This window comes from Prunus avium, chromosome 4 (assembly GCF_965620075.1).
Source record: "Prunus avium chromosome 4, drPruAviu1.hap1.1, whole genome shotgun sequence".
Classification (NCBI taxonomy): domain Eukaryota; kingdom Viridiplantae; phylum Streptophyta; class Magnoliopsida; order Rosales; family Rosaceae; genus Prunus; species Prunus avium.
The window spans coordinates 35,196,603-35,207,700 of NC_142287.1; the positions used below are offsets into that span (position 1 = coordinate 35,196,603).

The window sequence follows — 11,098 nt, forward strand, 5'->3', positions numbered from 1 at the left end:
AAACTTTTTGGGCATTCATTTCAATCCAATCCATGTAGAAAGCTATCAAAAATAAAAGATTTGCTTTGGAAAATTCTTTTAGGCCTTTTTTTTTGGAGTACAATAACTAGTCATTAGAGGGTTGGAGGTTTTTCATACACAGATATTACGGGGGGTTCGAACCTGGCACCTTTAGTCAGCAAATGAAGGCACTATGATCAGATTGGGTTGAGTCATCCAATCCGATTCAATATTAGGGGACAAAAGTGACATGGAGCCAATTGAGATTGCTTTGGAAGGTACAGAAGAGAACAGGTTGGAAATTAATTAGAACCGATTAATTCAGTGAAGGGTCAAAATGATGTCACGTTTTGAAGAGGGTGTGTGTGTTGTGGTTGTTGCGCAGTTGTATTTACTGGGGACGACGGTTTCAGTCAGTCAGTCAGGCAAAATGCCAATCGGGATAGGGGCATGTTCTTCCCGCTTTCCGTTACGACTGCCACCACCGAGGTTAATTTGGGAATTGCAATCTTCAGGTGCTGACAAAATTATCTCTTGCTTTTACTCAAATATCACATATGTGCAAATATGTCAATTTACGATTTCATCATATTCTAATCCCTAGATGGTTGAATTGGGAAAAAGAGACTCCTCTATCATATAAATTGTTGTTTCTCTTATTTATTTTATTTAGTTTTTCACATTGGCAGGAATCGAACTCTGTACATCCTAACTCATTAGTATCACCCCTTTGGGCTAACACTCTCACTTCTCTACATCCTATGCCTCATGCTCAAATTGATTTGTTAGCTTGATTTATGAGACGTGTTTAGCCTTTTATGTGCTAACCTACTAGCCTCTGTGTGAAGCTTAATGGAATTCTGAACTTGTATTGTTTACCTGGATTGGAAGAATCTGAAAGCAAATATTGCACCTTGGCATGAACATAGTAATTGCAGGCTTATTCTTATAGATTCCATCATCTGTATTAGTTTTCTAGACAAATCTTTGACTATAACCCTCTATTGATCCTGCCTGCATGCCAAAAAATTTCACTGCTTGGAAAACTATAGTGACATTCAGTTAACTAGAGCATTGGCTTTCTAAGTTTACCTCATCTTTGTTAATGTTGCATTACTGAAATAAGTGTATGAACACAGGCTGCTCATGTCAGCAATGACAAATCTAGTCTTTGTTAAGACATTTGATGAGCTATAGTGCTTATTTCCAATTGTACTGTCTTTGAAAGAAAATTTGAAAATCTGTAAAAACAATAGTGCTTGTGGCTGGAATTCATGCATGTGCTGCAGATACAAGCAATGCATCTAAGAGAGGAGAAGCCATCTTCAGCCATTCAAATTGTTCATATTGTTTGTTCACGATAAAGTTGTTGCTTACCCCTCCCTGACTCATTTATGTATTCATTAGTTCCACATTAGTTTTGCATAGCATTCATGTCATCTCCTGCAAGTATCATATTTACATGTATCAGTATGAGGCATGACTACCTTAGTTCAGTAAAGGAAACTTACACATCTGTGAAGCATCCCTTGCCCTTTGTGTTTTTATATTGGAAGTGCCAACAAGACTCTGACCAATGTTGTTTCTGTTTTCAGTTATCAGTTGCTTAATTTGAACTGGATTGACTTCTAACGATATATGTAGGTTTCCATATAGTTGAGTGATTAAAATTTATAGCATTTTACCATTCATGATAGTTAATGCCTTGTCCTGGTTGTGTTATCATTATTTGTTCACTGAATGTGGTAGAACTGTATAGTATCTAACTGCAGGAGGATGATTTGTAGGTAGTTTGCAATGAACTTTAATAATATCAAAATATCCTCACCTTTTCCTTTATGGGATTTCAGATTCTGTTGTCCCTGCAGATTTGAATAAGTAGCCGTGTTGGTCTAGATCTCTGTCTTTTGAAGATTTGATGTAGTTATTGTTGAACAATGAGTAGCACTTGAAATTCAAAATCTAGAGCCAACAAAATGTGCATTGCACCAATCAGCATCACTTGCCAAGATTAGCATTTTGCCTGAAACTTACAGCATGATTAAAAAAAATATTGAAATAAAGATATCCTTATGAAATAAAAGAAGTCTTAACAATAGCACTTTTGAGTAAAAACCATTTGGAGATATCCTTATAACATAAAGGATGATGTTGCATTTTCCTTCTTCATTGTCCTCTGAAAGGAATTAAGCCTCACTTCATATTGCACTTCTGTCTGTCATGAATATCTGATTTACAGGAGATCACGAAATGCTAATTTCTGTGCTGCCATTTATCATAAATGTCTTACTCATATTGTTAGCTCTGTTGAGTATCTAGCATAAGTAACATTATATTCAGATCTTTTCCACTATGAAAGAAATTAAACTCAAATTCATTTTCTCAAAGAAATGAAGAATAACTAGAAGTTCAAATATTAGAGTTGAACCAAGTTAGAAATCTTATTCTTTTGTTTGGATAGCAACCCTCATTTAATTTGATAACTTTCTCAAACCATTATGTAGTGTTGTGATATTAGGCTTCTTGTAGCTTTTGGATGTTTTCCATGTCTGAACTCTGATTTTCAGGAGATTGATGAGATGCTAATCCATATAGCACCATTATTGATTGTACATGTCTCCAATCATGCTTTAAATTGTCCATGGCATATTTAGCCTACCTTCTCTTAAGTTTTGGAAACTTTTGTTGACTAATGCGCTTAAACCATATTGGTATTCATTCTCTATTGTTATATCAGGTTAAGACTTCAGATAAGTTTATGTATTTTAAGCCAATGAAGGCCAATTGGGTGGCCAAACTACATTCAGTTGCTTGCTTTTAATGTAAGCTTTGTACATGTACATTTTCTTATGCGATGCTTTCGTAATTTTATTATGAAAAAAATTAAAAGAGGACGGAACATAAATGATAAATTGATCTACTTACCCAATTTGTCTTTTTCGACCATAAGTTCTTTCCACGTTGAACAGGTTGAGCGTTTTCTCCATGACCGACATCTATATAACCGCCTGGGGCAGGTGTAATCACCTAGGCATTTTGATTTGCATGTAGCTTTGTCGAATCTCTTTATCACTTCTATATGAATCCATGTTCAAAGGTTGAGCGTTTTGCTTTTATGCATGATTGCCATCTATATAACCGTCTGGGGCAGGTGTTGGTTTGCATGCGTATTGTCGAACCTCTGTCACCTCCATATGATTCCACGTTCTGCAGGTTGACGATTTTTCTCCATGATCGACATCTATATAACCGTCTGGGGCAGATGTAATCACCTAGGCATGTTTGGTTTGCATGAAGCTTTGTCGAATCTCTTTATCACCTCTATATAAATCCTAGTTGTCCTAGGGTCTCTTCACAATTCAGTATTCAAGTTTTTCTTCGCTGTTATTGCTATCAAACCTTGTCTTCATTTATAACAGAAGCAGTTGAAATTTTCACTCTGGTGACGAGTATAGGAGCAATTCATTGTCATGGAGCTTCCTAGTCAAAGTGAATACCACAGTGATTCTGTGGCTAACCCTGTAAGTACTAGGCAGCAATACTGCATCATATGGCTTTTTTTCTGGCATGGTTGTTAATTTTCTTTCAGCATTGCTGCTATGATTTTATAAATGAATTTTTTTTCTTCAGCAGGTACCTGTGTGTGAATTTTGTATGACAGTTATGAGGCCTCTATTAGGATCCCCAGTTTGTTTATGTGTTGTTTGGATTACCTTCTATGCTTAGATTATTATCTATAGGTTCTGCCTGTGGTCTTGTTTCAAATTGTTTTTCTATTACCTCACATCACCTTATGGATTGGAGTTGGTAAGATATCAAAATCATACCCAAGAAAGAAAGATCATGAAGTAGCAAAATTTTAAGTTTAATTTGCTTCCATTTTTAACCAAAGGGATATATGGTTTCCTCTTTAGCGTATACAGATATGACAAACTTGTGGGGATAAATATGAACTTCCATTATTATTATTATTATTATCAGTTACAATTCATTACATTTTATAAATGCTTGACACCATTTTCAGTTTAAGAGAATAGCGGAAGGCACTATATGTATGCATTTTCTGCATAGAACGAATCATGCTTCTGTGACCATAAGATTGTAAAGAAGAAATGTTTTTTATGCAGGATGGACTCGTAGGCGGTTTCATTTCTCACATTGTGGGTGATATAATGACAAGCGAGCAAGACATGGTATCAGATCATGAACTTGAAGTGGTTCAAGTTAAGATGAAAATGAAAACTCAAAATCCCTCGAGTTCACCAGGTTGTGCTGCTCCTTTTTACTCACATTCCCAACATTATAACAATCTTTTACTCACATTCCTAACATTACATAAAATAAAAACATATATAATAAATTAAAACGACACCTAACCCTCTAACAAAAAAATCTTATTATATAAAAAATAAAAATAAAATATAACAACCTAAGAGGTTGAGTTCTTGGTGTGGTATTTCTGGGGAAGGTCTTAATTTGCAATGTTGGGCTTCATTTTGTCTTATGTGACATTTATGGCACTTGTCATATGAGACACCGTGAAGCCTGGTTGCAAAGAGAGGAAATCATCCCTGAAAATAGCACTCCAATAACTTTTCCATCTTATTATTTGTTGCAGGTTAAGGCTGGTAGGCGCCTGGGATGCTGGCTTTAGAGAGAGAAAGAGTGTGAGTGTGAGTGAGAGTGAGTCTTCAGAGAGGCAGAGAAGCAGAGGAAGGAAGAAATGTGGTATGACAGAAGGAAAGTCTGCCAAATTTGAACCATAAGAGGCGCCAAGTTTGAAGCCTCTCCTCTCTGCTGTCTACCATTTCTCTGATTCTGTTCTCTTTTCACAGACTGGTCAGATGGGTTTTCCAAAACCACCAGCCTCCGGCCACTTGTCACTCACTCCACCCCATCTGACAGCTCCTACTCTTCCATCCCATACTCTCTCTTTCTTTCACCCCAATTTTCTCACTCGCTGGCCTTCCTCCTCGGCCTTTTCTTTATGTTTATCTTTATTTTTTCTTATCTCTCTCTTTCCTTGTCCACTCCCCCGCACCCCCTTATGTGTTTCTCTCTCTCTTGCCACACCTGGCTTCTCTCCATTGGCAGCATCCCAAGCATCCCAAGCTTCCCAGCTTCCCCATAGCCTGCAGCTTATACACACACACACACACACACACACTAACACACTAACATAAAACCAGGATACCACCACCACCTTCTCTGATCACCAACACCAACCCAAAGACCAACCCTCACTGTCAACAAACACTCTTTGTGTTCACAAATCTGGAAATGGACAACTTCCACCCACCTTCCATCCCCTCCACATCAACCATAACCTCCGCTCCCCAAGAGCATCATTCACAGTTGTCCATTTGCGAACCAATGAGCTGTTCCCCTTCAACAACTTGTAGTCCTTCAACCACTCAGTACTATTGTTATCCGGCACAGTATCTAGCACCAAATCCGGGCCTGCAATTCCAATACTCATATCCTTATCAGCAGGCCGGTCAGCCCATGTATCCGTTCCTGGTCAGTGGCCAGCCAAATGTGGTAGTGTCCACAGAGCAGGACAGCCTGGCCAGATCAGGATGGACTCTGGATGCATTAGTCTCCAAGGCGGCGAGAAAGGAGAGAAGGATGGCCAGACAGAGGAGTCTCAGTTTGAGCAGAAACAATGCCAATGCTGCTGCTTCTTCTGAGTCTTCTTCTCCATCTTCAAGGAGGCATGCTCCATTTCTGTGGAATGAGGATGATGATCGAGGAAGTATGTCCACGTCATCGTCTGGTGCTGGTACTGATATGCAGAACATCAACAAACACCTCTACACGTTCTGCACGCCGGATAACAAGGTGTAGATTTTGTGATCTCAAATCTGAATTTTGCATGTGTTTCTTTACATTATTAATTCTGTGTCTTTTGTTTTTTCTTTTACAGAAACTGAGAGTGATGTTTAAGAAGGAGTTGAAGAACAGTGATGTTGGATCTTTGGGCAGGATTGTCCTTCCAAAGGTGATGTTTGTTTGCCTGTAAAATCTCCACTTGTTTGGCTTTAACTCCTTTTACTCTTTTTTTTGTTTTTTGTTTTTCTAAGGGAAAGAGAAAGAAGTAAAAGGGCCAACCAACCAACTTCTTTACTCTGATTTGATTTACTCTTATTGACTACTGCAAAATGATTCTCCTCATCTTTTTATGAACATTATATTAAAAGAAATGAAACTCTCTGATATCGTCCAAGCTGACCTAATACCGTGTTCTACCATCTCATTCACAGAAAGAAGCAGAGGAAAACCTTCCAATGCTCTCTGACAAAGAAGGCATCCAGCTGATGATCAGAGATGTATATTCTGACCAGGAGTGGGGCTTGAAGTATAAGTAAGTGTATGGACAATACTATAAGTTAATATTTTAATGGTAAGCAAGCCCATCTATAGCAAGAGTTTTTTGCCACTTAATTGAAGCCATTTTTTCTGTCTGTTGAACACACACAGGTATTGGTCAAATAACAAAAGTCGAATGTACCTCTTAGAGAACACAGGTAAAAAAAAACTGACACACTTGCTAATAAATTTCATTGCTTTTGGGTCACTCTCTTTGACAATCATGCAAATATGTTAACTTTACTAACCAGAGTTTCCATTTTTTTAATGCAACAGGCGACTTTGTTAAGCAAAACAAGTTGGAGGTGGGAGATTGCATTTGTCTTTTGGAGGATGAAGACAAGAACCTTGTGAGTTCTTCTTTTCTTCCTTAAAACAAAACCTGTTGCATTTTAAAATGGGATTTTGAAAATTGAATACAATTTGAAGAGCTTGTTTGAGCTTATCTTTTTCCATTACGAAGACTATATCTTGAGGAGGATAGTTTGTGAAGGTACATGTTATAAGACCAAATGGAAAGGTTCATGTATGAAAAAAAAATAGGAAGGCTATTGATGGAGATGTGTTGGCAATAACACGAGTATTTTGCACCTGACTGGCCTGAGAGTTTAGAAACGCTTCCAATTAGTTGGCAGGACCTGCCTTATACAAAAGACAGCCTAAGAGCATCTTTAATACCACAGAATAGAAGACTAAAACTGGCGTTTTGGCTCGTCTTCATGTAACCTTTTACAAAAAAGAATAATAATAATGATATTCCCAAAAGGAGAAAATCTCTAGAGTTTATGGCAAGACCATTAATATGAACTGGTCATATCTTACACAGATCTGAACTGTCAATGTTTGCTGTATTTTTAATTCTGCATGTTGCATATAGATATCATTCATGTTGCTTATCTCAATTAATGTTGTCTTAACTAAGCTTCTTTTACTTCCATGCTGAGGAAACAGTACATCTCCACAGAAACGAGAGCAGGATCAATACATGCCAAGCCCCCCGCACACATCAACATCAACAACAACAACAACAACAACAGCAACACAACCAACCATAAAGCCAACAACTCAAACCGCAACACCACCGCCGAAGGCAACACTCCGGTCTCCAACCCGAACTACGCCGACGCCAACACCAACACCAATGCCAAAAGCTATAGCAACAACCACAACACTACCGCTGACATACCTGCACCTTCGGCGTATATCTATGTAGCTAGGGATGAAGAAGATGCATCATCATCATCTCTAGCACTACTTGTACACCAACTTCAGAAAGAGAAAGAAGCTAACACCATAATTGCATTGTCCATGACGGGTGCTTCTTCGCCACACATACAATGTGAGGAAGCTAACGACTCCACTGGACATATCGAAACCTCTACGCAACCATCTACATTGGCGGGGGTCGAGCCTGCCCCATCACCATCACCGTCACAGAGTAGAGCAATGACGAGGATGGCAAACGATGATCAGTTTGAGATCGATGACTGCTACAAAGGCCTTGGGACACTCCCGGAAGTTGATCACTACAAGTATTGTGATGACTTTTGTCTTTTTGATTATAACAGCAGCATAACGACTGACGACGACAAGTCGTAGTGGAGGAGCTGAACAACATTTGATTGCATTACATTGCATGGTTGAGTAATTTGTTACTTTTTGACTTTCCTTTCACTGGCACATGATTTTACCAAGTGATTCATGTGTTGGAGAAGATACAGGAAAATCAAATTATTTATGTGATGTCAATTATATCCTCAGTGGAATAAAATTAAATTTTTTCTTAAATTAGTCTATTTTACGTATTAATATTTTTTTGGGCTAAATTCCACAAGTTCAAGGTAATTGCATATGTATAATAATCAACAATCATGTGAAACACCCAAGTTTCAAAATTCAAAAATTGACTTTAAAAAAGAAAAAGAAAACTAAAAATAAGACATGTTCTACACCCACTCTCACTTCACATAAGAAATTGTTTTTATATAAGCTTAGGATTGTGAAATGGGCTGATCTGGAGAGTTAGGCTGTAGAGTTGGGCTGAGCTGAGATTGCGCTGGCATATTGTCTATCCAGCCCACTATGAAAGTACTCCATCTCACTTGCAGAAAAGAAATAATAACAAGAAAAATTGCAATCACAGTTTTCGCTGTGAAAAGACAAGTCGTATGGAGGAAAAACGACTAGCCGTATAACGTGCCACTGACAATTTGCAACATCATGTACATCTCACCGTCGTCTTGGCGATGAGGTGATGACTCATCCTGCATCTCCAAGCTGTGGCCTTTAGAGATAAGCCTTCTCTGAAACCCAATCATACTCTCACAGTTCCACCATGGCAATGTCCACCAGCTCTTCATCTCTCTCTTCTCTCTCCTCTCTCTCTCTCCACACCTCTCCACGCCTCTCTCTCTCCCCTTTCACAGCTACCACCACCTCCATAACCAAACCCAAAAGACCCATTTCTCTTTTCCTCTCGTCCACCTCCTCGTCACGACCCACCACTGTTATCTTCAATGCCGCAGCAGCTGACGTCGAGACCTCCTTCTTCGACAACGAAGACCCCGAATTCGACGGAGTCTTCGAGCCCCCTGAGGTCCCAGAAGGCTTCGTCCCCCCACCTTCCTTCGATGACGAGTCGTCTGAGACCGAGGACGAGATCGCCGCAGCTTACGAGGAGCTGTACGGTCCAGCCTACAGTGGCGTGAGCGTTCTGGGCAATGACATCTACGTAATGGACTCTAACGTAAAAAAGACGGGCGCTTTTGGGAAATTGAAGAAGGAGAAGATCAGAGATGGGTTTGAGGAGAGGGTGGTTCAAGTGAGGAGGGTCACCAAGGTGGTTAAAGGAGGCAAGCAGTTGCATTTCAGAGCTATTGTGGTGGTCGGTGACAAGCAGGGCCAAGTGGGTGTTGGTGTTGGCAAAGCCAAGGAGGTTATTGGTGCGGTTCAAAAGTCTGCTGTGAATGCTAGAAGGAACATTATCAGTGTGCCCATGACCAAGTACCTCACTTTTCCTCATAGGTATTGCCATTTCTACTTCTGGGTTTTGGTTGACATTTTGTTTGAATTGTGTGTTTGATCTTTGGTGGTGTTGAAAATACTGCACTTCAGGGTTTGTAAGAGTGTGGAATTGAATGTTATTTCATTATTGATGAATGCCTAACTTGCTAGTATTCACTGTGTCAATGACCGAATACTTGGCTTTCAGCCTACTTATGGTCATTACTACATCTGAGTTGGATTTATTTTGACGACCTTGTGTTTGAACTGTGTGAAACTGATCCTCTTGGTCATTTGGTGGTTTGGACGCTTCTGCATTTGGATTTTGTAGAACTTGGAATTGAATGTAATTGCATTTTTTGTGGGTGAGCCCTGCTTGTTAGTATGAGACTGCCTATCAGAATTTGAAATATGTTAGACAGGATGAGAATTGGTTAAATTTTGGTGTCTGAGTTCTGAGACAATATGAAGAGCTGAATTTGGTTGGTATTTGTAGTTTGCTCACATTGCATGCTAACTATACTTGAAGTAGTATGTATTCTCTGGAGTAGTCTTATGGTTGATATTTTGGTGAATCACTTAAGTACAAGATTTCAAAGGATTTAGGCACTGGTGGATGCGTTAAGGGGCAAAGGGGGTCAGTTGACCCTGAAGGTCGAAAATTTATCATTGAATCAACTGCAGTGACTCCTTGAAGGTGTGGATGCTCTCTGGGAATTGCCCTCCAGTGTTTGATGAAATGCTGGCGTGCTGTGTGTGGGCGCTGTGCTGCCTGCAACAGTCATAGCACTTGTATTTACAATGCCAATACCTTATGTGATCATAGATGGAAAAACATTATGTAGAGAAAGCTATCTTCATTCTCCTCTTTGGGAGGAACTGTTTTTATTATATTCTGCTCCTAAAAGTTGACAGGTAATAATTGTCAATGGGAGTGCTCTCCTGTGCTCCCAATTTCTTTTTGAAATAGAGCCATGGCATGAGATGGTCTTAAACTTGAGCTATTAAATCTATTATATAGGCATCATAGCACTTGTAATTTATAATGCCAAATACCTTTTAATGCAGCATCTCATCATCTCATGTCAATTTTTGCATTCACTATTTTGTTGACCTGATGAATCGCAGATCTGAGGGAGATTACGGAGCAGCCAAGGTAATGCTTAGACCTGCGTCTCCCGGTACTGGAGTTATTGCTGGAGGTTCTGTCAGAATCGTGCTCGAAATGGCAGGGGTAGAAAATGCTCTAGGAAAGCAACTGGGAAGCAAGAATGCTCTGAACAATGCCAGAGCGACTGTAGTTGGTATCCAGAAAATGCGGCAGTTTAGTGATGTGGCTCGGGAACGTGGTATCCCCATGGAAGAGCTATGGAAGTGAATCAAATGATAGAATAGAACTAGCAAAAGCAGTTCTGCATTGTAGATTGATTTAATACATCAAAATTTTTGTAGTGCAGGCTTCTCTTTTTCGATTTGTTTTCCATCACAAGCTTTTGATTTATCTAAAACCAGGCATAGCCGTAACATGTTTCCTGGGTTTGATTAACAAAATCCCATTCAGCTTGATATGAATTCCGAGGCATAATTTCTAATGCTTGATGTCTTTTGTGGAAACATGCCCTGAAAATGCGTGCACAAAATACTCTACTGCTTCATGGTAAAATCCTAATCTCACCAAGAGATGAGAAATTAACTGTGGGTGAGGAGGATAAAGAAAATGTTACTC

At 39.3% G+C, this 11,098-nt stretch overlaps 2 protein-coding genes across 5 annotated transcripts; both read left to right on the top strand.

Annotated features, from left to right (window-relative positions):
- Positions 1-143: 143 nt before the first annotated feature.
- LEC2 (AP2/B3-like transcriptional factor family protein) lies at positions 144-8,157 on the top strand. Of its 4 annotated transcripts, none has more exons than XM_088251896.1 (8): positions 144-278; positions 386-3,521; positions 4,128-5,841; positions 5,927-6,001; positions 6,264-6,364; positions 6,481-6,527; positions 6,646-6,719; positions 7,321-8,157. In XM_088251896.1, exons 3-8 carry the CDS (start codon positions 5,281-5,283, stop codon positions 7,966-7,968), a joined length of 1,506 nt encoding a protein of 501 aa, XP_088108022.1. In that variant the 5' UTR covers positions 144-278; positions 386-3,521; positions 4,128-5,280; the 3' UTR covers positions 7,969-8,157. The 4 variants fall into 4 exon arrangements, with proteins under 4 accessions (XP_088108022.1, XP_021825826.2, XP_021825827.2 ...); XM_021970134.2 differs by having other exon boundaries at positions 146-294; XM_021970135.2 differs by lacking the exon at positions 144-278 and having other exon boundaries at positions 307-515; positions 3,420-3,521.
- A 442-nt stretch (positions 8,158-8,599) lies between these two features.
- Positions 8,600-10,964, top strand: EMB3113 (Ribosomal protein S5 family protein). Its single transcript, XM_021970178.2, has 2 exons — positions 8,600-9,393; positions 10,501-10,964. The coding sequence occupies exons 1-2, from the start codon at positions 8,705-8,707 to the stop codon at positions 10,748-10,750; spliced, it is 939 nt and encodes a 312-aa protein (XP_021825870.1). The 5' UTR covers positions 8,600-8,704; the 3' UTR covers positions 10,751-10,964.
- The last annotated feature ends 134 nt before the right edge of the window (positions 10,965-11,098 follow it).